At 43.4% G+C, this 27,964-nt stretch overlaps 1 protein-coding gene across 2 annotated transcripts in view; it reads left to right on the top strand.

Annotated features, from left to right (window-relative positions):
• The window catches only part of LOC120023772 (low density lipoprotein receptor adapter protein 1-B-like), a 55,892-nt gene extending 28,293 nt beyond the window's left edge, over positions 1-27,599 (top strand). The window contains exons 2-9 of one of the 2 annotated variants that reach the window (XM_038967869.1): positions 9,227-9,369; positions 10,657-10,769; positions 12,652-12,766; positions 13,202-13,274; positions 17,598-17,693; positions 22,577-22,671; positions 23,532-23,566; positions 26,383-27,599. In XM_038967869.1, coding sequence (XP_038823797.1) covers positions 9,227-9,369; positions 10,657-10,769; positions 12,652-12,766; positions 13,202-13,274; positions 17,598-17,693; positions 22,577-22,671; positions 23,532-23,566; positions 26,383-26,527 — 815 coding nt within the window. In that variant the 3' untranslated portion in view covers positions 26,528-27,599. Of the gene's footprint in view, positions 1-9,226; positions 9,370-10,656; positions 10,770-12,651; positions 12,767-13,201; positions 13,275-17,597; positions 17,694-22,576; positions 22,711-23,531; positions 23,567-26,382 lie in introns of both variants that reach the window. The other variant, XM_038967868.1, reaches the window with a different exon arrangement.
• Positions 27,600-27,964: the final 365 nt, after the last annotated feature.

Below are 27,964 nucleotides of genomic sequence, written 5' to 3'. Positions count from 1 at the left end.
GAACAGCCTCTCATATTACTTATAATTAATTTAGTGTTGTTTATACTGTTGATGTTCTGTGGTGGTACAGTGGTTCCTCCTTTAAAAGTTGCGAGCTTGCACCGCTGGACCCAGCGTCACGGCTTCATTACTCCAGACCACCACCAGGGGGAGTTAGAGCACCCATTATGCATTTGGGTCCCAAGGTTTTTATATGACCAATCATATCTAGTGGTTACAATGACACATTTTGACGCGAGCCACCCGTCCCTGGGTGAAGATGGCTGACAAAATGTACAATTGAGAGGAATATGTTAGTTAATGGAGAGACAAACGTTTGTGCATATTTTTGCCATAAAGTTAATTTACGAAAATCACTATTTAGCAAGTTATCTGACTAGATAACATTAGCCAGCTAGCTTGTGTTGGGAGAATGAATTTGTAATGTGTGTTTTAATGTTTTAGGGACCCCTGAGAACCAGCAAACCATGCTGTTGTCTTGTGAAACAGTGGATGTAAAGAATCCAGCTAGCTAAAGCATTTACTGCAAATGTAATTGTACAATTGTCTAAGCTTGTCTTGCAATGCAGCTGAAGTAACATAGCTAACTATTTACTTGCTTATTGTGTAGCGGAGGATAAAAATAACTGTATGCCTATGGATGTGTAGCAAGCTACAGTATGTAGCCGATCTGTGTATGGACCCTAAAACGTTAGGTTCTGAACTAATATTCATACCAATCTATGAACCTCAGCTATCATAGTTGTTGTTTCAACTTCAAGTCTGAATGGCATTAATGAAGCCTATGTGTAAACGGTGTGAAATGGCTAGCTAGTTAGCGGGGTGCGCGCTAATGGCGTTTCAATCGGTGACGTCACTCGCGCTGAGACCTTGCAGTAGTTGTTCCCCTTGCTCTGCAAAAGCCGCTGCTTTTGTGGAGCGATGGGTAACGATGCTTCGAGGGTGGCTGTTGTTGATGTGTGCAGAGGCTCCCTGGTTCGAGCCCAGGTACGGGTGAGGAGAGGGACGGAAGCTATACTGTTACAAATGGATAGAGTAGAATATAATAACTTTATTGTGCCAAGGATGCAAGTCCTATATACAGTTGAAGTCGGAAGTTTACATACACTTAGGTTAGAGTCATTAAAACTCGTTTTTCAACCACTCCACAAATTTCTTGTTAACAAACTATAGTTTTGGCAAGTCGGTTAGGACATCTACTTTGTGCATGACATAAGTAATTTTCCCAACAATTGTTTACAGACTTATTATTTCACTGTATCACAATTCCAGGGGGTCAGAAGTTTACATACACTAAGTTGACTGTGCCTCTAAACAGCTTGGAAAATTCCAGAAAATGATGTCATGGCTTTAGAAGCTTCTGACATAATTTGAGTCAATTGGAGGTGTACCTGTGGATGTATTTCAAGGCCTACCTTCAAACTCAGTGCCTCTTTGCTTGACATCATGGGAAAATCAAAAGAAATCAGCCAAGACCTCAGAAAAACAATTGTAGACCTCCACAAGTCGTTTGTCCTTGGGAGCAATTTCCAAACGCCTGAAGGTACCACGTTCATCTGTACAAACAATAGTACGCAAGTATACACACCATGGGACCACACAGTCGTCATACCGCTCAGGAAGTAGACGCGTTCTGTCTTCTAGAGATGAACGTCATTTGGTGCAAAAAGTGCAAATCAATCCCAGAACAACAGCAAAGGACCTTGTGAAGATGCTGGAGGAAACAGGTACAAAAGTATCTATATCCACAGTAAAACGAGTCCTATATCGACATAACCTGAAAGGCCGCTCAGCAAGGAAGAAGCCACTGCTCCAAAGCCTCCATTAAAAAAAAGCCAGACTACGGTTTGCAACTGCACATGGGGACAAAGATCATACTTTTTGGAGAAATGTCCTCTGGTCTGATGAAACAAAAATAGAACTGTTTGGCCATAATGACCATCGTTATGTTTGGAGGAAAAAGGGGGATGCTTGCAAGCCGAAGAACACCATCTCAACCGTGAAGTACGGGCCAAGCTAGGTAGCTGAGCTAGGTGTGAAAACCCCCCCTCCTATCACAGACCAGATTTGCCCTAACGACCAAGGGGTAGCTTGCTACTCAATGTAATAAAGTAATGACTTTTCAAATAAGTTACGTTACACGTTATGTTGGCTGACAATTTGTTAGCTACGCTGTCCTTACGAACCACATAGCTTATCATTACAGCAGTATGTACCGGTATGTTAGCTACCTAACGTTAGTAGTTATACATCAAACTTGCCAGTATATTATCTATAGGCTATCTAACTACCCAACGTTTATTGACTTGATTATTCTCATCATTCTTAACTTAGCTAAATGGTGTAGTTGTTGTGCTTTCTCAATGGACATTTGGGGGCTTTCGTAAATTCGCTCTGGCTATCTATAGGCTGGACAATAAGAGTCAAAATTCACCCAAGGCTGAAAAACGGCTAAAGAACGTTGGCTAAACTGGAACACTAGCACGAGCCCATAGCAAATGAATGGAATCGAACATTTGCAGAGTCTGTTTTGACTGGAGTGACGCTTAGAATTCCATTAAATGTATCCCTTTTTATTTTACTACTACAATCTGTTCGTCGGATGAAACTGGGGAAAAAACAACTTGTGTAGAAAGTAAACATCCGCACCTCGATGGTGTCAACTGTGCTTATGTCTGTGTAATGAGAAAGTAGGGGGAAAATAAATGTATATTTCTGGTCTAGCGATCAATGACAAACGAGCTCACTGCCCAGACTTACATAATTACAAAGATTAGATTCTCCTGATTTTAAAATGGCGTCCGACTTGAAAAAAATCTAAATATACACATTGCGAGATATTTGGCGAAATAGACCGACATGCCTATATTTCCCCCATAGGAAACAATGGGAAGACTGCAGAGTTCCAATATTATTTTTGTTTACATTTTAACTGTAAACAACGTGAGCAGGTCTCATTGCCAACAATAGCGAGGCAGGCATTGTGACGTTGAACAATAAGCTGGGAATAGAACGTTCGGAAGGCGAGTTGGTGCCACGGTGCTCAATAGAACTAATAGGTGCTGGCAGGATGAAAAATGCACTAAAATAAGGCCTGTTTTTTTGCGATTACTTCAAAACAACGGCAAGCAGCTGGAAAATATGGTATATTATTATGAAACTGGGCTCCACGGCGGATGCAATGAACTAGATTTCATCAGAAAAGAACGTTGTTAAAAATGTAATGTGTCTAGCCTACTATCTACACGGATTTCAGAGCACTCTCGTCTGAGTGTACCAGAGCGCAGAATACCAGAGCACAGTAGCCTAATAAACAAATAACCACGTTTCGCTAATAAAATAAAGATTCAAAAATAATCTTTCAAAATGCACATGTTGATTTAGTTATGGATCCATAATGAATTACTATGGGAATAAATATCACTGATTTACAGAAATATTGGAACAAAGTTGTCTAATGAAGGCAAACAATTTAGAATCCTCCAATCCTGTAGCCTACTCCCGACAATCAAGTTGTACAGCGCCATATTTTATTTTCCATCTTAACGGAAACCCTTAAGGTTTCTGTTTTCTCTGAATGGAAACACCATAATATTAATCAAATTAATTAAGCCAAATTTCTTTAAATCAATCGCATATACTACGTTATTACAAAAAAGGTTTTAAATTCTCTGATAATGCCAATATGGAATATTATCAAATGCAGAGCGTCACTGCTATTGGCTTCACGACATAATATGGAACGCCGTTTGGGTCTTTGCGTGTCAAAAAAGATGCATGTCAAATAACACTATTTTACCATAACACTATTTGACGCGTTAAATAAGCTTTTAATTTGTCACTTCAAATAACAGTTCTATTATAGAATGTTGTGTGTAATGAATTTGCACATGCAAGCCAAGCGCCACCACAACTATCAGTAGCACTGTCAAAGCTGTACAAAAAAGTCTGCAAAGGCCACGAACAATGTGTTTACAATACCGCGTTGGTAATAAAGCATTATTTGTTCGACCGCAATTTCTGGGGTAGATAGCTAGCTTTAGTTTGGTACCTAGCTAGCACCAATACAACCAGCCTGAAAACAATGACCAGTAGACACTGCAGTCATTTTCATTATTCTTAGCAATGATTTAGGAATCCTTGTGAGTAAGTACTGTTTGTTTGCCTATTGAAGTTGAACTTCAGTTCATGAAAATAAATAGCTAGCCAGCTACTTAACCCTGTTGCCCAAAGCTAACGTTATAAGCAGCCAGCTAGCTTCATGTGGAAAGTGAGGCTCGACTGGACTGGGTTATGTTGTGAAGCTAGCCACAATAAGGATTAGGCACAATAGTGGAATTTGCGGTTTGCCTTCAAAATAAAAGTACCTAATTGAAAAGTGATGCAGAAGGTTACAATTGGTGGAATCATGCCATATTTAGATTAGATCATGTTAAACCAGGTTGGAATGTGAAGCAACGAAATGGGGTATGTCTACTCTGTGACACCCACAGAACAACTGTGAAGAGTTTACGCAAATATTAGCGTTGTCGCTCTTATCGCGGGACTGTGACTGTGTGAAATTACCTCCCCAGTCAGCCTATTTGTTTGTATTGACATTCATATTGCACTGTACAGCTTTACCTAAGGTTTGGGGATCAATGAAATGGGGTATCAGTCTACTCAATACCCAAGCAATTTTTTCCCAACGTCTTTCTCAACGTTATCAGACTCAAACATCCACACATTATTGTTTTTCCTCGGGAGTAGTGTTCAATACACACAGGTTGACAATAAATGTGGCTCAATTCAGTTTCAGAGTCCCGCAATAAGAGCTACAACGCTAATGTTCTCTGGGTGTCACTGAGTAGACTGATACCCCATGTCATTGATCCACAATCAATAGGTAAGGCTGTACAGTGAATTAAGTACACCCCTAATGCAATTCTAAAGTATAATACATCCAGTGTGATTTCAACAGATTTGTCAAATTAACAAATAGTATTTTGTTGATTTTATATAACATTCCAACCTCCTTTTAGCATGATCTATTCAATTATGGCATAATTCTACTATTTGTATTCATTTGCATCACTGTCAATGACATACTTTTATTTTGAAGGCTAACCGCAAAGTTATTGTGGCTAGCTTCACATAGATGGTCCGACCACCATTAAAACCTTTTCTCAATAGGGGGTGCTGTTTTCACTTTGTAAAAATGTTGTTCCCAAATTAAACTGCCTCGTACTCAATTCTTGCTCATACAATATGCATATTATTGTTACTATTGGATAGAAAACACTCTCTAGTTTCTAAAACCGTTTGAATTATATCTGTGAGTAAAACAGAACTCAAGTTGGAGCAATTTTCCTGTGAGAAATCTGAAATCAGAAAGGCTGTTCTGGGGTCAGTTTATTAATTTGCATGTCTTCTATTGGTCAAGATGCACTGCATACGCCTTCCCCTAGATGTCAGCAAATTGTGAGAATTGGAATGGAGTTGCTAGGCAGATCTGAGGCCATATAAATGGTCTTGGAACGTGGGGTGCAGTCTTCAACATTCGCCATGACGCAAGACAGACCTCAGGATTGCGTTCTGGAAAGCTCCCGTTATAGGCCTTAGATATATCCGGCTCTGATTTTATTCGATATAGGTGTTAAAGACATCATAATGTTGTTATTTTAAACAGAGTTATATCAGTATATTGCGATTTTCGGATATTTCTTAGTGCTGCGTTATAGTGAGTTGGACACGTCTTCGCCACATGGCTAATGTTTACTGCTAATTCCAAAGTTGAAGGCGACAATCTACAACCGAGCAACGATTCCTCTGGATAAAGGACAACTTGCCCAAGATTCTGATGGGAGCTCATCAAATTATTTAGTCAAGTTTATGATTAGTTACTGATTAGATTAGGTGCCTCTCCCAAGATTTCTCCCGACATTTTGTTGGCAGCTTGGCTACTATTCTCATTGTATAACCACGATTTGTGCCGCTAAATATGCACATTTTCGAACAAACTCTATATGTATTGTGTAATATGATGTTATAGGACTGTCATCTGAAGAAGTTTGAGAAGGTTAGTGAAAAAATTAATATCTTCTGCTGGTTTATTCGTTATCGCTATTGTTGGCTTGAATCAATGCTGTTGTGTGGTTGGCTATTGTAGTAAGCTAATATAATGCTATATTGTGTTTTCGCTGTAAAACACTTAAAAAATCACCTGGACTTGTGATTTAATGATATTTAGATGCTAGTATTTACTTGTGACGCTATGCTAGTCAGCTTTTTTACTGATGGGGGTGCTCCCAGATCCGGGATTGTGATGAAGTAGAAGTTAATCAAATAAGAACTGTCTTATAAATTAGGGTTATTTTAGATGATGACACCGAGCTATATAGTTAGCTAGCTGACTATAGCTACTGAAACAGATTGTTGCTTTGCTGTGTTTTTGGGGAAGAACATTGTTTGCATCCATGAGCTAGCTTTTGTTTTTAATGACCAGCACTGTAGGTGCACGAGACAACTTTACCAGCATCATAGCATATGAATCGTTGTGACATATGAAATACGAGTGAGTGTAATCATTGTGTAATAACTGTAAAAAAAATATGATCGCGTTCAATTATGTGACTTGCAGTCATATTCGGGTCCTGATTGGTCAACAAGCTTATTTGACACTTCAAAGACCCAAACGGCATTCCATAGAAATCCTGGTTGAGAATGAAACGACTGAACAACGAAACAGCACAGCAAGTAAGTGAAAGAAATAGGTTTTGATTATGTTTTACTGCTAATGGGGACATACGTAAATGCCAACAAAATAACTTTTTTGTGTGTGTGTAACCTTTTATTTAACTAGGCAAGTCAGTGAAGAACAAATTTTTGTTTACAATGACGGTCAAACCCGGACGATGCTGGGCCAATTGTGCACCGCCCTATGGGACTCCCAATCACGGCCGGATGTGATACAGCCTGGATTTGAACCATGGACTGTAGTGACGCCTCTTGCACTGAGATGAAGTGCCTTAGACGTGTGTGTGTGTGTGTAACTATTTAACTGTACTAGAATGCTTAAAAGGCCGCAAAACATTTAAATATCGGGTATCAGGGTTTTGGCAAGGAAAATATCGATATCGGCCCAAAAAATGTCATAACGGTGCATCACTAATTAAAACACCTATGATTTTTCTTTATATGGAAAAATACACGTTTCAAACTGTAGACCAATCGATTGGTCGAAAGAACAGAACTCTCGGTCGACCAAGATTTTTTTTTTTTGTCGGGGACAGCCCTAGTAGTATGTGACTTTGGCTCAATAAGGGTGAAAGCATAACAATCTGAACCTTTTACCTTTTGCATTGAAGAATATAGCCTACATGGATTCCAATCCTTGGGTTTACCTTTGAAGGTCTGACCATGATTTTAACCTAGTGACCTTTTCCAGTTGGCTGAATGGCTCTGTAAGAACATGGCAGCTGTAAAAACAGGATTCTCTGGCCAGATGACCTCAAGATCAACAGGAAATATCACTGACCGCCAGAGACCCTCCGTGGCCATGTTTCATGGTTGTCTCTGACAGAATGGAGCACCCCTGGTGCTTGTGAATTCTCCTCAGAGAACACTGTGTCACGATCAACTGTAATTTTCTTCCATTTCTTTTCTGATACAGATCTTTTTCATGTTAACATGTTACTGATTTGAGGAAGGAAGTGCAGGATGATTTAAAAAAAAAAGTCATAATGAAAGCTGTGCAAACAACCCCTGTCATTACTCTTTTGTATCTGAAACATGAATTGGGCTATTTTAGATACAGCGTACCGTCCAGCCTTGCAGAACTAGGCCTGTAAGACTGCTCATTAAGTCAAAGTGTAGTTGAACATGGTGCGCTTAAAAGCATTTTGTGAATACGAAGCCTGTTAAGTCCTGCACAGCTACTCTGTAGTGAAGCCAGAGGGGGAGGGGTGTGCCGTGCCCCTCTATTGCTGGGCTATTGCGGTGGTCCCTCATGGCCTTGGCTGATACTGAGGTCTCATGGGAGAGGGGGAGTATGGGTACTAGTAGTCCTGTGTTCTGCTCCGCGCCATCTCTGCTGTAACTAACTGTTGTTCTGTGCTGTGACTAAATGCCTCTGGCTATCTGGCGTTATACAGAGACTGAGAGAGAAATCGCTCTTGTACTGCTCACAGCGCATTCTGGAGATAAAAGATGAAAGAAATGAAATGGCAGGGCTCCTATTCAACTCACAATGTTATATTTGATTTACTGAATGTCATCGTTATGCGGAGCGGGACCCGTGCTCTTTGGAAAGGACACACATTGAATTTCAAAAAACCGTTTTGAAGGGAACAGCTACAGTATACGCAGTGTGTACAAAACATTAGGAGCACCTTCTTAATATTGAGTTGCACCCACTTTTGCCCTCAGAGCAGCCTCAATTCACCGGAGCATGGACTCTACAAGGTGTCGAAAGCATTCCACAGGAATGTTGGCCGATCTTGACTCCAATGCTTCCCTCAGTTGTCAAGTTGGCTGGATGCCCTTTGGGTGGTGGACCGTTCTTGATACACACTGGAAACTGTTGAGTAGTTTTTGACACACTCAAACCGGTGCGCCTGGCACCTACTACTATACCCTGTTCAAAGGCACTTAAATCTTTTGTCTTGCCCATCTGAATGGCACACATACACAATCCATGTCTCAATTGTGTTAAGGCTTAAAAAAAAAATCCCCTGTTTCCACCCCTTCATCTACACTGATTTGAAGTGGATTTAACAGGTAAAATCAATAAGGGATAATAGCTTTCACCTTTATTCACCTGGTCTGTCATGGAAAGAGCAGCTGTTCCTAATGTTTTGTACACTCAGTGTATGTAGGGAGAGCAGCCTTTTGACAAATTACTCTGATTCTTACTGTTTTGATAAGGTTATTAAATGGAGAAGACAAGCTTGTCCTGTTGTATTTGCCCAATTTCTGGATACATGACTGGTTTGGGAGACACTCACATTAAGGTGACTTTACAAAGGCTGTATGATAAACCTTGGTCAGAGACAGTCTGCTTCTCTACTACTACCCCCCCCCCCATCTAACAAAAAGGTCAAGCAAATTATAGTGCAGTTCAATGGCCTTTTGTTGTTACCTTTCAGCTATGTTGTAGATTGAAGAGTGTTGGGCCATCTGTTTGACCTGTCACCTGTACCGTACCCTGTACCGGTCTCCTCTGACCTGTGCCCTCTCCTCTCCATAGAGCTGCCAGAGAACTGGACAGACACGCGGGAGACCCTGCTGGAGGGCATGGTGTTCCAGCTCAAGTATCTGGGCGTCACGCTGGTGGAGCAACCCAAAGGAGAGGAGCTCTCCGCAGCCGCCGTCAAGAGGATCGTGGCCACGGTCAGCACCACACACACTTGACCTTCTACACACTTGACCTTCCCAGGCGTTCTACACCCTATCCCCCCCCAAAACACAAACCTCCCCTTCTAAAGGGTCTTTTGACAACTTTCCCTAACAGAGTGGATTGTGATCTATTCCGATACCCGTACCACCACAGTATAAAACGGTCCCATTTACTTTCCCATTAAGTTGTCGCCTTCATGAAAGCCAACCTTCTGCAACAGCCATTTAACCCAGATGCAATTAGTTGTGATGCATCTGAGGGTTGCTCTGGACAGGTGTATTGTACAGTAACAGGAAGGTTTACTGTTATTAAATCTGGCAGCTCCACAGTAATTAAATTGGGGGGAGTATATAGGGCCCAGGGCACACAGTACAGAGTCTGAGGTGACAGACACTTATTTCTTTCCAATTTTGTGCATGCATTTGTTTACATCCCTGTTAGTGATGATTTCTCCTTTGCCAAGATAATCCATCCACCTGACAAGTGTGGAATATCAAGAAGCTGATTAAACATGATCATTACACAGGTGCACCTTGTGCTGGGGACAATAAAAGGCCACTAAAATGTGCAGTTGTCACTTAGCACAATGCCACAGATGTCAAGTTTTGAGGGAGTGGCAATTGGCATGCTGACTGCAGGAATGTCCACCAGAGCTGAATTTAATGTCTACCATATGCAAAACTCCAAGGTAATTGTTGAGAATTTTACAGTATGTGCAACTGGCCTCACAACTGCAGACCACGTGTGTGGCCGAGGGGTTTGCTGACATCAACGTTGTGAACAGAGTGCCCCATGGTTGCGGTGGGGTTATGGTATGGGTAGGCATAAACTATGGCCAACAAACACACGTGTTTTATTTTTTGGCAATTTTAATGCACAGAGATACCGTGATGAGATCCTGAGGCCCATTGTCATGCCATTCATCCGCCGCCATCACCTCATGTTTCAGCACGATAATGCACGGCCCCATGTCGCAAGGATCTGTACACAATTCCTGGAAGCTGAAAATGTCCCAGTTCTTCCATGGCCTGCATACTCACCAGACATGTCACTCATTGAGCATATTTGGAATGCTCTGAATCGACGTGTACGACAGCGTGTTCCAGCTCCCTCCATTGAAGAGGAGTGGGACAACGTTCCACAGGCCACAATCAATATATTTTAGTTCACTATAGATGTGTACTTTTAGCACACACTGGCAAAAGTCACACAGGTTTGAGATTGCATGAGTATCATTAACCTATTCGGCCTCTCACGCTCTCACCCTCTCTTTCTTCTAGGCCAAAGCCAGCAGCAAGAAACTCCAGAAAGTGACATTAAAAGTGTCCCCTCGAGGAATCATCCTCTATGACTATGCCTCTAACCAGCTGATCGAGAACATATCCATTTACAGGTTAGTCTCACTCACAGAGAAGGGGTGCCCAAATTTGAAATTCTATCAGGCCAAGTTCTTCATTTTCAACTTACAATAAAACAAAAGTTGTTTTCCCCCCCAGAATCCCCCTTCCAAACCCTCTCATCCATCACTTTGAGACTGAGTGTTGGGATTTGCGGTGATGAAAAAGGGTGGAGGGGTGGATAGATCTTTCCATCAATGTCCTCTCCAACAACAGCTGTGTGTCTGAGCTTTAACCTGTGGTGTGAGCGCTCAGAAACAGGCATGCAGGATAGCACACACCCTCAATTTCACCTTTCAAAAACAGTGTGACTTGTTATTGCTTAGGCCAACAATCACTTGTTTAATATTCCACATTTATGAGAAGTGGAGGCTTCCAAGCACTCCATCTCGAAATGAAACGAAGGGGGCGGCAGGTAGCCTAGTGGTTAGAGCGTTGGACTACTAACCGAAAGGTTGCAAGATCGAATCCCCGAGCTGACAAGGTAAAAATCTGTTGTTCTGCCCCTGAACAAGGCAGTTAACCCACTGTTCCTAGGCCGTCATTGAAAATAAGAATTTGTTCTTAACTGACTTGCCTAGTTAAATAAAGGTAAAATAAAAAGACCAGAACTTGGATCACTCTCACAGCAACCGAGGAGGGGTTGGATCACTCTCACAACAACCGTGGAGGGGTTGGATCACTCTCACAACAACCGTGGAGGGGTTGGATCACTCTCACAACAACCGAGGAGGGGTTGGATCACTCTCACAACAACCGAGGAGGGGTTGGATCACTCTCACAACAACCGTGGAGGGGTTGGATCACTCTCACATCAACCGAGGAGGGGTTGGATCACTCTCACAACAACCGAGGAGGGGTTGGATCACTCTCACAACAACCGAGGAGGGGTTGGATCACTCTCACAACAACCGAGGAGGGGTTGGATCACTCTCACAACAACCGAGGAGGGGTTGGTACATTGAGGACAAAATCACAATCATGTCGCTTAACTCTCCATCACACTGGAGTACAACAGTTTTTTCTCTGAGGCTGTGTGATCTTCAACACTAACTATTTAGCTGTGACTCAATGTAAGGATGTTGGTTAAATTTAAAGCAAACATTGTCATTCACTGGGGTCCTCCTCTCCAGTCATCTGCTAGAGAAGATGGATGAGCAGTAAATTAAATGTATTTACCTAGACGCCCAATTTCACAATGCTCTCACTCTTAACATCTGTCGTAAATCTCACAACGTCGCACCGTGCAGCTGTTGGCTTTTATAGCAGAGAAATGTTTTTTTACATGTTGCATTTTATATCACTGAGTCATTCGTTAACTAGACGTGTGATCTCTGCAGAGTGATGTTCAGAGTTTGAGCAGCAGGGTGCTGGTGTAGAGGAACAGGGAGGGCAGATTGCGGTCATTCATTACCCAACCCACCTGTCAATCAGGTCTCGGGGTGATATGATGTCATGTCTCAGAACATTTGCAGAACAAAGCATGTTCCAACGTTAGAGTAGACCTGCAGTTAAGAGGCAAGGTCCAATCCAATAATACTATAACACCACAGGGCTGGGCGGACAGACACAGCAGGGATCACACAGTCGTCTTGGCTAAAACTAATGGAGCCGAGGTACACTGGGGACATACCACAGACGAATGTCCTTAATTTAAAATTCAAAGCCTGGATCTTTTGATTGGGTCTCCGCCTGCACGCTAGTGTGTGTGTGTGAAATGTGATGGGTTTATTTAATGTGGAAATGAAAGATTTAAGTGTTTAAATCTGATTGTGGTGGGCTTAAAGGCTTAGTGAAGATGAAGTTGCGTGATAGCCCTGCCCAATCCGCAGGGACACTTTTTATTAAAACTAGTTTGTCTCTGTGACTCCCCCTCAGGATATCCTACTGCACAGCAGACAAGATGCACGACAAAGTGTTTGCCTACATCGCCCAGAGCCAACAGAATGAAACCCTGGAGTGTCACGCCTACCTCTGCACCAAGAGGAAAGTGGTGAGTCTGTCTGTGTGTGTGTGTGTCTGTGGCCCCTCTTCCAAATAGTATCTCTCCCAGGGGGTGGCTTTGTGAATGAGTGTGCCACTCCCTCTCTTTCCTTCCCCTTGCTAATTTAGCTCTGGTCCAACGGCCACACTTCCTCCCAGCTACATAAACAACTAGTAAGGAAGAGGAAGTTGATCTGAGTAGTAGGGACCAACACGGTCACGTGGGTTAATGTTCCCTTATTAAGTGTTAGTTGAGGAGTTTCCTCTGGAAGCCGGCGACCCCTCCCTCTGTTAGTCTCTAGTTCTGCTCTTATCTGTCTTCAATGGGTTTTCCTCTCCCATCTTAAAACACTTAGCCAACATCTTGTATGTCATACTTACTGTGCTTATTTTCCTCTACCTCTCGCTCTCTCTCTCTCCCTCCCGCTCTCTCCCCCTCCCTCAGGCCCAGGCAGTGACGTTAACAGTGGCCCAAGCCTTCAGAGTGGCGTTTGAGTTCTGGCAGGCCGCCAAAGAAGGTACGCGTGGTCACCCCGGATGACTGGAGAAGTGTGACGAATGTCTCATTCTTTGAGTGTAACCGCTCTTATCCTCCTCTTCTCTCTCTCACCTCCCCCTTACTCTTTCATTATTTCACTCTGTTGCCTCTCGGCCTATGTTCTCTCTCAGTACACACTTAAAGGGAAACTTTGAGATTTAGGTAGTTTTTCTACTGACCCAGAGTCAAACGAATCCATGGATACCATTTGTGTGTCTCTGCAAGCAGTTTGGAGATTATTGAAGTTAACATATCGTTAGCTCAGTGCAATTGCTGGAAGTCTCTCGGTACAATGGCCATCTCCTCTCAAAATCAGGAAAATAGACACAACTACTCCAAAGCTGGGTGGTTGGTCATTTCAACATTGTATCGGTCTCAATGGCGCTGCCAGTGTGCTCAGATGCCACAATGACCAAATTACCATCCACCCAGCTTCAAAGTAGTTAGGTCTATTTCCCTGATTTTGAGAGGAGCTGGCTACTGTACCTGGAGACTTCAAGCAATTACGCTAGGCTAACGATATGCTAACTTCAATAATCTCCAAACCGCATGCAGAGACATACAAATGGTGTCCATGAGTTTGTCTGACTGGGTAAGTACAAAAACGACCTAAATCTCAATCTCGCAGTATCCCTTTAAGTCCCTCCTGTTCCCACGCACTGCATGTAGATGTTCTGTACAGCAGCTGAATGAGGGAGGATAGAGTGCGTTTGCTCAATCCCACCATAGTTCCTCTACAATGTAGCAACATAAATTCCCCTGTCCTCCCCGGCCTTGGCCCTGACCCCTCAGAGGCATGTGAAATGGTGGATCTCTGCTAGGCCGCTCCCACCTTTCAGTTAGCTCCCCAACAGGAATGTCCACATTGATTAAAACAGTCCCTCTGTGGGAACAACCAGGCCAGAAAGGGAAACTTTGTTTTGTTCAGTAAACCCACTTAATTTAGGGCAGATTACTCTGGTTAAAGGCTAATATAGATATTGACAGGAGCTCAGTGAGTTGTAGCCTGAGGCCTAGGTGAGAAGGCTTGTCAATCTGCCGTGTTTCCGGTGTTTTTACTGTGAAAACATGAGGGCAGAAAAGGGGGAGATGGAAGTCACCAAATAGATGAAGTCTACTCCTTAAAACTGACTGGAAATATTTAGATTCGAGTAAATTTAAATTATTTACTAAGTACACCGTTTTTTTGTTGTTGAACACACACACACACACACAGATTACTGTAAAGACAGACATCCAGCCCCTAGGGTACTCGCTCAGGCTAAATGGATGAACACTGAAAGTGCTGTGTAAGGAAGGTTGTCACACACCCATGTATGGTTTTCACAGGTCAGCAAAACATGTCTGTCATTTACTGCATGTATGACTTGTATGTAAATGAGAACTCCTGGGGGTACACTATACATGTGGGTGTCAGTATAATTCTCCATCTTCAATCCTCCATATTACGCACCCTTTCTAACTGTTGTCTTCTGAACATAGCACCTTAGAATCAGTTCTCGTTTGATACAAAATAATGGCTCATTATCAGGATTTAGTTGCAACAAGCAGTTTTTTGTTGCTAGATTATTTTTTTGTGACTCTGGTCTGGCACCTAGATCCTTGTAAAGTTTCTGCTTTCTTTTTTGTCAAAACCCTCCACCCATTCCCCTCTTTCTGTTTGTCACTGTCGGAGAGGAGGAGGGAGAGAGAAGGAGAGGGGAGGAAGGACAGAGTCCATGACAATGGTAGGTCAGTCCTGTCTGTGACAACTGGATCCCTGTGCAATTGATCCAGTCTCACTGAGAGTGAAGGAGAGGTTATCTATTCATTCCTTTACACCTCCCACACTTTCATTTACGCCCCCTTTTTTGTGGTTTTGGACAGGTTGTTTACGGCAGAGCCTTTTGATAGGGTTTTAATTCAGATGCATTTCCATTTGATTGTATTATTTTCCAGAGATCAAGGCAGTGGAGTATTTCCTCTTTTCTGTGTTCCGTTCCGCATTTCAGAAATGAATATTAAAGCTGAAAATGAGGAGTGCAGGCTTTCCCTCGCTCGCTGCCCTCGTGCCTCGTCAGAGTTCAGACTCAGAGCCATAAGGACTGCTAACCCCTCTGATTTCCTGGGCTGCCTTTTTGTCTTGTTCTACACAATGTGGCTGATGAGGGAGTGGAGTAGAAAGAAGTGATGCTTTGGGGAGCTATCAAAGGGAGTAGTCGTGCTCTCTTGTGGCAGAAGGAGAGCGAACTAACAATCATAGTCTGCTCTGTGAGTTACATGTCCCCTGAGGATTGTGGGTAGGAACATCAGGGTGGTTGTCTCTTTGCTGTACATCACTGCATCCATTCCTCTGCCCCAACCGACCACACTCAACCCCACCATATTTCTCCAAACTGCATCTGTGACCCACATCCTTATAAGATCTCATCTCTATGCATGAGAAGCAATAATTTGAAGTGTATTTACAGTAGACACAACTAGCTAGTATAGCTTTGATATTGACTGTGTGAAGTCTCTCAATATTTTTGGGCGTTTCAATGCCTGATGGCATTCTCTCACACCCTGTCTGGGGGTTATCCCGTGCAGTGTTGCCACCGGAGGGGGAAAGAGGGCACAGCCACCCAGGGAATAGTTTGGAACCCAGCCACCACTCAGCCACCTTGGCTCTCCTGGGGAATGGGACTCACGGGGGGGGGGGGCTGCATGTTTTTTTTTTATGCTTCTGCTGGACAATGTCTAAGGAGTCCTAAAAGGGACTTAATGTAACCATTGCCCTTGGGGGACAAGCTGACATGTGCTTTTAATCGCCACAGAAGTTAATGGAAGCATGAGTTACAGTAGGTCAGCAGCCAGGCCTTTTGACGAATGATCAAACCTGCAGACAGACTGTGTTTGGTCAGACCTGCAGACAGACTGTGTATGGTCAGACCTGCAGACAGACTGTGTATGGTTTGCTTGAGAGCATCAGAAGTATGTGTGTATGCTTGAGTAAGAACCTCCCCTTTCACCATGGGGGCAAGAAAACGTGCATGCAATGCATAAACATAGTGCATACTGAGGTGTGTGTGTAGAGACCCACCTAATGTGAACATGTAGACCAGTGTTTCCCAACTCCAGTCCTCCAGTACCCCCAACAGCAGCACACACTTTTATTTGTCGCCCCAGACAAACTCACCCGATTCGACTCATTGAAGGCTGGATGATTAGTTGACAAGTTGAATAAGGTGTGTTTGTCCGGGACTACAACAAAAATGTGTGGTTTTGGAAGGACTGGAGTTGGGGTGTTGGGAGGACTGGAGTTGGGGTGTTGGGAGGACTGGAGTTGGGGTGTGGGGAGGACTGGAGTTGGGGTGTGGTGGGTACTGGAGTTGAGAAACAATTATTCTCCAGGAAAGCTCTGTCTCTTTGGGTCAGTGCCTCACGCTGCAACCTGAGCCCTGCTCCCGTTCAGGTAAGGATGTTAGGAGAGGAGACAGGCTTTATCCACGTGACCCAGATGCTCCTTATTAAAGCAGATGAGGAACTGCCTGCCTGATTGACTGGTTCCTGAAGCTACAGACCTGACCACTGTTTGGTTCTACTCGATTTAAATCTCCTGGCCCAAGGCCACTGACTGGCATGTTTAAGTGTAGCCGCTACAGAAGCTTTTGGTCCTTGTGGCGTCTTCAACCCCTCATGTCTAAATATTTAGGTGCATTCGTAAATTCAGTCTGGCTATTTACTCTGATTTCAGAGCACTCTCGTCTGAGTGTGCCAGAGTGCAGAATAACTGATGAATTTACGAACCAGTGTTAGTTGAATATTACCGGCGTTAGTGAACATTGGCACAAAAAAAACGTAATTCAATTGTTTCCAGCAGCACAGTTAGCCACCGACGCTCTAGATAACATGAAAACAGCCTAACCAGCTCTGCTAGGGTGAGTAAAATAGTCAGAGGTTCTCTCATTTTGTGTCTGAAAGTAGCTAGCAAATTTAGCCAGTTGGCTTGAGCGCTTGACTCCCGCTGTGAGGTCAGAACACTTGGATCAACGCTACTCATCGGCCTGAGTGTCCAGTGTGCGCTCTAAAGAATCTCAAATATTTGAGACGCTCCGAATTTACGAGAGGACAATCTGACAATGCTCTGCATTTACGAATGCCCAGAGCGCACTCCAGAGTGAATTTACGAACACATCCATAGTGTTGTTTGGTCAAGTGCCCGATATCTGCTGAGAATGATGAACAATGGTTTACAGACATTACAAACATGATCAGCTAGACATGAATATTCTAGATGATTGTCCCTCTTTTCCCTCGGTCTTTCTATCTCTCTCCTCCACAGACAAGGAGAAGCGTGTGAAGTCTGGGTCGGATGGGGAAGGAGCCAGTAGTAGCCAGTCGGAGAGCTCGGCCAGCCTGGGCAGTCTGAAGGGAGGAGGTGAGTCACCAACCATAACGTCTCTCTGCCTCAGGGATGGAAAGATATTCCAAAGGCAAGATATTCATATAGCCCAGGGCCAGGTGATGATAATCTTGTCCTTGTTGAGTCCTTTGTCTAGGAGTCCATTTTAGCCTAAATCCACCATCACGCTGGTTACTGTCTTTGTTCTTCTGTAGATACTGGCTTGATTAATTCTTCCTTGAGAACTAATGGGGTCTGTTTTTCTCAGAATCTTGTCTCTCTGGTTTTATTTTATATTTTAAAGATATTTGGCACAGAGGAATGTTAAGGAGAAAGGTGAACTCTGGCATGTAAGCTTGAGTCCAACAACAGGAAACCGTTTGTTTGAAAAGCTTGAGGGATCTACATTCTTTGTGGCTGTTCGGTTCCTTGTCCATGGAATTCTGTGAGCCAAGAGATTCTAGTCCCTGTGACCGTTTCCTCAAATCCTGCTGGTGAGGCATATTTAGCTTTAGACCCTGAAGTGCTGTGTTGCCCTCTCTTCTGAGGGACCAGAGTTCATATCCGTTTGAACCTAGTATCTAGGTGTATGGCAATAATAAACTATAAACTATGTAAGCAGGCAGTATGTGAAAATGAGTGTGTGGACTGGGGGGGCCAACCATAAATAGTGCAGAGCCTCCACCTAGTGGGAATATACCCCTAAAGTGTGTGTGTGAGTGTGTACAGTACCGGTCAAAAGTTTGGACACACTTACTTATTCGAGGGATGTTCTTTATTTTTTTACAATTTTCTACATTGTGGAATAATAGTGAAGACATCAAAACTATAAAATAACACATATGGAATCATGTAGTAACCAAAAAAGTGTTAAACAAATATTTTAGATTCTTCAAAGTAGCCACCATTTGCCTTGATGACAGCATCAGATATCTATCCATCTATCGATATATATATATATACACTGCTCAAAAAAATAAAGGGAACACTTAAACAACACAATGTAACTCCAAGTCAATCACACTTCTGTGAAATAAAACTGTCCACTTAGGAAGCAACACTGATTGACAATAAATTTCACATGCTGTTGTGCAAATGGAATAGACAAAAGGTGGAAATTATAGGCAATTAGCAAGACACCCCCAAAAAAGGAGTGATTCTGCAGGTGGTGACCACAGACCACTTCTCAGTTTCTATGCTTCCTGGCTGATGTTTTGGTCACTTTTGAATGCTGGCGGTGCTCTCACTCTAGTGGTAGCATGAGACGGAGTCTACAACCTACACAAGTGGCTCAGGTAGTGCAGTTCATCCAGGATGGCACATCAATGCGAGCTGTGGCAAAAAGGTTTGCTGTGTCTGTCAGCGTAGTGTCCAGAGCATGGAGGCGCTACCAGGAGACAGGCCAGTACATCAGGAGACGTGGAGGAGGCCGTAGGAGGGCAACAACCCAGCAGCAGGACCGCTACCTCCGCCTTTGTGCAAGGAGGAGCACTGCCAGAGCCCTGCAAAATGACCTCCAGCAGGCCACAAATGTGCATGTGTCTGCTCAAACGGTCAGAAACAGACTCCATGAGGGTGGTATGAGGGCCCGACGTCCACAGGTGGGGGTTGTGCTTACAGCCCAACACCGTGCAGGACGTTTGGCATTTGCCAGAGAACACCAAGATTGGCAAATTCGCCACTGGCGCCCTGTGCTCTTCACAGATGAAAGCAGGTTCACACTGAGCACATGAGCACATGTGACAGACGTGACAGAGTCTGGAGACGCCGTGGAGAACGTTCTGCTGCCTGCAACATCCTCCAGCATGACCGGTTTGGCGATTGGTCAGTCATGGTGTGGGGTGGCATTTCTTTGTGGGGCCGCACAGCCCTCCATGTGCTCGCCAGAGGTAGCCTGACTGCCAATAGGTACCGAGATGAGATCCTCAGAGCCCTTGTGAGACCATATGCTGACACATGCACATTTGTGGCCTGCTGGAGGTCATTTTGCAGGGCGCTGGCAGTGCACCTCCTTGCACAAAGGCGGAGGTAGCGGTCCTGCTGCTGGGTTGTTGCCCTCCTACGGCCTCCTCCACGTCTCCTGATGTACTGGCCTGTCTCCTGGTAGCGCCTCCATGCTCTGGACACTACGCTGACAGACACAGCAAACCTTCTTGCCACAGCTCGCATTGATGTGCCATCCTGGATGAGCTGCACTACCTGAGCCACTTGTGTGGGTTGTAGACTCCGTCTCATGCTACCACTAGAGTGAGAGCACCGCCAGCATTCAAAAGTGACCAAAACATCAGCCAGGAAGCATAGGAACTGAGAAGTGGTCTGTGGTCACCACCTGTAGAATCACTCCTTTATTGGGGGTGTTTTGCTAATTGCCTATAATTTCCACCTTTTGTCTATTCCATTTGCACAACAGCATGTGAAATGTATTGTCAATCAGTGTTGCTTCCTAAGTGGACAGTTTGATTTCACAGAAGTGTGATTGACTTGGAGTTACATTGTGTTGTTTAAGTGTTCCCTTTATTTTTTTGAGCAGTGTATATATATTCAGATATATATACACTATATATATACACAGTAAAGATCTGGTACCAGGGTTTAGTGCCTCAGAGTGCTCAAAGCTACTTTAAAATGTGGATCCCTTCAACACAATAAAAGAAATAAGAAAACTTCTCAGTCCCAAATAAACTTAAGGTCCTGTGTCCAAGAATCTGTTCCAAGCTTTACTGGCGCCTGACTTGAGGCGCAGCGCGCGAATGGAAACGGTCAACGGACCTGTGGCTGTCCCAATAAAACACCCTGGAACAGCTCGACACAGTTCCTTTTGTGAAAACACAAACTAAATGGTGCTCTTTCATTTAAACGGGACCACTCGAACTATTAACTCCTCTCACTTTTACCACAACCAATGGCAACTCACGACCGTGGCAAAGCTGTCTCAGTATATCGGTTGAGAGAGAGAGAGATTAAGAGTAGCCTGTTGATGACAGTTGATTCTCTGTCGGAAAAAGTACCACCTACAAATCCCTCACTCCTCACGGTGATCAAATAAATGTTTGTCATATTTAGTACTTTTATTTTCACTGGTGAACGAGTTACACAACTTTACACTGCTTGAAACAACTAATTAGCAAACGTTGATAGTTTTCAATAGTCTTCCCTCACTCGCGTTGCACAGTTCCCTAGCAACCGCTCAGTCTCCCAAATATGTCCCACATGCAACAATACCAGTACATACTTAAGGAATAAGGCATGAGGGGGTGTGGTATATGGCCAATATACCATGGCCAAGGGCTGTTCTTATGTACGACGCAATGCAGAGTGCCTGGATACAGACCTTAGCCGTGGTATATTGGCCACATACCACAAACCCCTGAGGTGCCTTATTGCTATTATAAACTGGTGACCAACGTAATTAGAGCAGTAAAAACAAATGTTTTGTCATACCCGCGGTATGCGGTCTGATATACCACGGCTGTCAGCCAATCAGCATTCAGGGCTCAACCCACCCAGTTTATAATAAGTAATACAGTCTGTGCAAAAAAACAACAAAGTAACCAGGGGGGTTACAGCTGCATTCCAGATCCAGAGCCTGAGAGGGAATGACGCTGACCCTACACCATACAGTACCTCTGGCACTCTGACTTCTCCCTCTTCTCCCCTCCTCTGGGATCATGGGGATCAGTCACTGTGTGACACGTACAGAGCATCCTTAAAACATCAGCTTGGCCAGTTGGACCCCAGCCAGCCAGAGTGGGATCCCTCAGCTGACACTGTTAACATGGGCCGGGACTGGATCAGCTCGAGATTACAAAAGGATCAGGGCCATTTGGGTTCAGAGATTTATAGATCCTCTCTAGAGAGGAGGGTAAAACCCTTGACCTGGAAATTATATTTTTGTAACAGAGGGGCTTTGGTGTAAGGGGATTGCAGCCCTGTCACTTTATTTTTGGCAGTACTTGAGCTATGACTCAGAGGGATGTGTGGGTTAGACCCATAATGAAGTGGTATTGACAGAGATGCAACGTGCTCACAGTAAGTATACACCACCTGGGAGCCTCAGGAAGGCGTGTTGCTGGAGCCCCTCCCTCTCTGATAGTTTCCTGCTCATCACACAAACTAATGTTTGTGTGCTGACGTGTGCATCTCTATGCACATGCTCCCGTGTCCCCTCTACTTGGAGATGTAGTTTCTTAGAGGCCTGTAACATGATACTCCTGTTTGCCGCTCACTCCCTGGGGCAAGCCTGCCAGACGATGCCCAGACCCCAGCCACACTCCAAAGCATGCAAACATTTAAAAATGATATGTTGCTTATGCTTTTTATCTATCAAATGTATTGCACAACTAGCTACATTTAGTTTTTTTTTTATCACGTTATACATTTATTTGGGGATTCCACCCTGTAATTTGCCTGATGATACGCGATTGGAGAAGGAGTCTCATTTCATATATGGCCGTTTGTCTACATTCCCTCTTCTCGGTTACCTTTGACCTTTTTCGAAAGGAGGACAGAGAGGACCCAACAGGAGCAAATCTAATTAAGAAAAGGCCATGGTCTTCTAAGGATAAAGAAGGATATGAGGTGCTTAATGGAGCCAAGTACAACTTTGAGACGGGTTTAGAGAACTGAGATTTCACCTTCTCTTCTCAAGGGACCGGCGACAGTTAGTCTGACCAGACAATCAATGCTCAGAGAATTAGGCCTTGGTCCTAAAGATTCCCATAATGGCCTTTGTGTGCATGATTCCGGTTAATGTTATGTTTGCATATGATGATTATAAGTGTGCATGAGTATTGGTGCAAGTATGCTATGATAAATTACTTGGTAGACGTCTCGCTTGTAATGTCATTTAGGCAATACTTTTCAGGTTTGTATATGTCTCTGAGTTCCATTAAGTATGTTTGCTTTCCATTGTTTTACAGAAGTGGCCACAGGAAACCTTCTAGACTTGGCAGAGGGGGCGAACATTGCGCTGGTCCACTCGGGGACAAAGGAGAGCGAACCGGACCCCTTCATGGTGCGCAACCACTCCACAGAGAACAACAATACTGTATGGGTAAGAGAATGGGGGCTAGAATAGTACTACTGGAGCTGCACAGGCTTGATAAGAGGGGCAATGCTTTATGGATGACAACCAAAGGCTTGGAGGGCATATGTTTTGCTACAACTAGCTGTATGGGTTAGATAAAATGGACGGAACAGCAACAGTACACTGTACGGGTAAGATGGAAACAATACAGTATTGGCAATAGCTCCTAGCATACACGCTTTATTCAAAGGCAGGGTATTTATACTAGAGCAGTGTTTCCCAACCCTGGTCCTCCAGTACCCCCAACAGTACACCGTTTAGTTTTATCCCTGGACAAACACACCTCATTGAGACCTTGATGATTAGTTGACAAGTTGAATCAAGTGTGCTTGTCCAGAGTTGCAATAAAAATGTGTACAGTAAGGGGGGTACTGGATGTGTACAGTAAGAGGGGTACTGGAGGACCAGGGTTGGGAAACACTGTACTAGAGTATATGTATGGGTTGAGTTAAGCTCAGGACAATGGTGCATTGAAAAGGGCAATACTTGTCAGATGGTTCCCATAACAGGGGAGGGTGTGAGGTTGTTACTCTACAATTATATACTTATTTGGATAGAGGTGTGTGTGTGTGTGTGTGTGTGTGTTAACTTTAGCTGCTCATAACTCAAAGCTACCTTTTTAAATCTACTGTAAAACCATAAGAGCCGTTTGATGCCATTTATCTTTATTGGAGATCACTTCCTGTAGTGTACCTACTTGTAAACCTTTTTCTAAATGTTTTTAACAGTATTTAAATTACTTTGACATTGTCTTCTTTCACTGACCTTGTCTGTTTTTTTTCTGGTAGGAGCTTGAGGATGGTCTGGATGAAGCTTTCTCAAGGTGGGTAATGTTACTGTACCTCGTCCAGTCCCCCTCTGCAGTAACCCACCACACACACACACACTGTTCTGGAAATAGCCGGTGGTTAGGGCTCGTCTCATAAATGCTGCCACTCCCTCCTCCTGGCTCGTTGCGCTTATATCTAAGAAACAGGCTGTGTTTTCAGTTTTCTGGCGTCAACACCACACTTAGTCATCATCTGCTTTCTCAGCCTCTCTTTCTTTTGGCCCCCACATGCAGTGATTTAACAGTAAGTTTTCAAGTTGGGATAGATTGAATCTGGCAGACAAGAATGGTTGCGGTTGAGGGATAAATAGAGAGCATTGGTTTTCGGTCACACAACTAGCAGGTTCAATGTTGACTGGACATGTCCTTCAGTGTATTCCTTGTGCTTTTGCACAGACGGGGATCACTCAAGGGCTCATTTTAAGCTAACCCAACTCATGCAGAGCTCAAAGGACGCCATTTTGTTTCAATCAACCCTGATGGGGTTTTGAGGCCTACTGTGGAGTTTGGGGAGCTGAATCACAATTCCCAATATTTATTTGTTTTTATATTTATTTGTTTTCTAATGTCTACCACAAAGTAAGAGTCTAATTCCAGTCTTGTCAGTGCTTTAATTTCCCCCAGGACTCTTTTAATTTTCTCAGTTGAAACTGACAGTGGCCGCCTCTGTCTGTCTGGAGGTAGGGACAGTTTGCTTCATCGACTGGTAATCAAGCCATCTAACGCTGTTATCAGATAATTATTTGTCTGCGCACACAGTAATTACTCACTAAGCTGTTAATATCTGCTGCTGTGTCTGTTGCTGTGATTAACGAGGGGACTCTGGAGAAGTGATTGTCTTAATTGAGGGAAATTTAGGAGGTTCAAGCCTTTGAGGAGGCGTTGAGCCAATGGTGAAACGAAGTGTCATATGGACTGACCTGGATGTCCAGCCAGACATGACCTGGACGATCTGCTGATGTCAGTACTTGTAGACTCATTTCTCTTTTTTATTTTTTTAGTTCCATGCCTGTTGCTGATATATGTGTATGGAGAGTTTTTCATTACATAGGCTGCCACTTCAAAGTCTCTGTCACTGGACTCAAACAAGCTAGCTCTTTAGTATGGATTTTCTAAAAAAAGACCCAGTGATGACAGAAACATTAGATTCTGTCTGTGAGACCTTAGTCTTCCTCAAGACTGGGCTGTTTGGCCACACGCAGGGAGTTTATAATCAGGTATATTTTGTTGTTGCTAATGCTTGTTCTTTCCTTTATTTTCCTTGGGAATGGGGTGGAGTGAGGTCAGACTTTTCCTCTGTGTTTGAGGAAAGAGCTTTCAGTAAAAGGCACTTAATTGGCAGTAGGGCTTTGGTTCCTCCAAACATGCTGTGGGTGGTAGAATGGGGTAGTAGAACTCTGGAAGTCAAAGGACGCATGTAATGTAGACAGTGGTTTTCCTTCTTCGGGACTTCTTGTGAATCCAAGAACAGTTTTAGTGTCAATCCTCCATCCTTGTATGTTAGGTTTTAGAACTAGTAAAACACTATAGTGTTGACATTTCTTCCCTTCATTCTCTGCGTGAGTGATTTTAAGTTCAGCTGTATGGTCATGTAAACTTCTCCCTGTACATCCCTTTAAACAATGCTATGTAGCAAAGTTGAGCCCAGGGCTTTTTCTCAATACTGATACTGACCTTGGACTGATGAGCCATTGCTCTATCTCGAGGGATTACAGTGACACCTTCTGGCAGTTCCTCATTATGACTATAGGGGACATGATTTTCTCATCTTTTAGTACTGGTATGAGGTTCTAAACAGCTGTCTGACATTTTACATTTCCTTTGCACCCCTCAGCCGCAGTCTGGATAGCTTTGAATCATACTCAGGTAATGACGTCATCCATTGGATGTGCCGTGTCGCCCCCCCCCCCATTACTTCCCCCAGTCACCACCACTCTCATCCAAACTGTGACCCCCTCTGTCACTCTTGTCCTCACCGAACCCAGCCCATCTGTCTGAGCGTGGATGTGTACATTACTGCCACCATGTAGTTGCATATCTCGATGTAGGAGTATTCCATTACCACAGCTCGGAACCCTGTCCTATTGATTTTCCCTGTTGACGATGCTGAGGTAACGAAGGGCTCAAACCGAGAAGTACCCATCTGATTTAAGTTTGGACTAGAGGATCCTACTTAAAAGCAGCAAAGTGCACAGAGGCTGGGAAGGCTGTGCTGTGTATGCAAGGCAGGGTTTTATGCTAAAGTGTTGATTTGTTATTCTCATTTTGTCCATGTTTCGGATTTGTGTTTTTCTTCTTTATAATCATCAGCCATTTCACCGTTGTTGCCACATCACTAAATGAGTGATGACATGGTGAGCCAAGTGGTTACTGTGGTAGCAGTGAAGTGTTGAAAGTGTTTGGCGTGTGTTGAAACATTGTCTTGTGTCAGGTCTGAGAGCTGTAGTCGTGTGAAGAGATTGTCTTACTTAGATGACCATACCTCACTGTTTGATAATTTCACACAACATGCCTCTACTGTTTAGTTCTGGATACTGTAACACGAGACCAACACAGTATTTGTAGTTACACTTACTCAAATTTGACACATTTGTGTATAGTATATTTAATGTAATGTTCAACAATGTTTGCTAGTAGCCAATACACACATTTGACAATTTAAATTGTACTACTGCACAATGCTTTTCAATGTTAATGCTACCACATCTCCATTCATTTCAATGTATTGAGTGTTCACATCCCATCTGTTATATGGTGTCTTTTGCCTGATGAATGTGATAAGTGAAATGTCTTTTCTTCTCCCCGTCTAGACTCGCTGAGTCTCGCAATAACCCCCAGGTCCTGGACATTGGGGTAAACCCTCAGGACTTCAACACCGAAGAGTGCCTGTCCCCAACTAACTGGGACAAAACAGACGCAGACAACACTGAGAAAGACGATATGTTTGGGTTCTAAGGGTGGAGCCACTGCGGACGCAAGGCATCGAGGAAGGGAGAGAAAGATGGAGGGATTTGAGTGAAAGCAGTAGAGGCAGTAACGATGTCTGTGAAATAGTAGTGCCATGGAGTTTGTACCTGATTCTCCCTGAAAGTCCACTCAGTGGTGCCATCTTGAGGGATGTGACTGTTTGTGCATCTAGCTGACCAACCAGGTGAGACCTTCCTGAGCAGAGAGCCTCCAGAACTCATACCAAAGCAATGTAACCATTTTGTTTATTTTAATTAAATGTTAAACATGCAGTCATCTGGTGTTTGTTAAATTCAACTGTGCATTAATTTTGTATTTTTCTATTTGCCCACTGTATATGTATCTACTGGTATATTTGAACTGTGTGTGTGTGTACCAAATGTAAGTATGTATCTACTTTATACATAAGCTGATAGAAAGAGCTATATTTTATCATTTTTTGAGCATTTGGTGAAGGCGCAGTTAAGCATTTAGAGGCAGAAAATGGATAAAACAGGTTAACACCCATGGTCAGTGTTTGATGTGGAGTCAGGGAACATAACAACCATGGCATTAGCCCTATGTTAATGTACCTGTGGATGGAGGGGAAACTTCACAAGTGATGGATTGAAAGCCACCAGCTGAACTCCAGCCCTGATGCCAAATATAAGAATAAAGAGTGCGGGTGACTCACCTCTGTGCTCTAATAATTGGGCAAACAGGCTTGATCAAAATTGACTTGCATATATAATGTGTGAGTTGTGTGTATATGGATTCATCTTTTATTCTATTGCTAGATCTATTTTTGCACTACTCATCCCTCTCCAAAGCACATACTTTCATGTTGGGGATTGTTATAACATCAAACTCTTACATATAGCACTGTAATGTTGTCTATGACCTTGTTTGTGCTAATAAAGATTTTGATAGTTTACTCATCAGTTTGGGGATGGGGTATGAGGATTTGAGGTCAAGTCTCAGTGTTAATGTCTGACATTTTTCTTAGTTTTAAATGTATTTAAATCATTTCCGGTATTATGTTACTCCTATTGAATTCAATAAAATGTATGTATCAATGTGAGGCTGGTTTAATAATATACTGTACATGTACACACACACACCAGTTACAAATATTACAGCTCAGCTTTCTCTCATAGGCCACCTGTGGTTACATTCAAGTAACTCATGAGTCATAACATTGGAATTAAGCATGTTATTTGTGGGTAAAACCATTAGCCAACGCCATATTAAACAAATTCAATGGTATCCAAATAAAATATTTTTGGTGCATTTGTCAAATTTACCTGATATTAATAACGTGATTGAACTCATTTGACCTTTCTTGAGCATGCACCTGCTAAGCCCCCAAAGTTTTTTGGGGGCCGTGCAGTGGCTAATTTGGCAAAAGTGGTGAGTTGGCTAGCTAGCTATGTTTGACACCGTTCA

This window comes from Salvelinus namaycush, chromosome 28 (genome assembly GCF_016432855.1).
Source record: "Salvelinus namaycush isolate Seneca chromosome 28, SaNama_1.0, whole genome shotgun sequence".
Lineage (NCBI taxonomy): Eukaryota > Metazoa > Chordata > Actinopteri > Salmoniformes > Salmonidae > Salvelinus > Salvelinus namaycush.
This window is presented reverse-complemented; position numbering and strand designations above follow the sequence as displayed.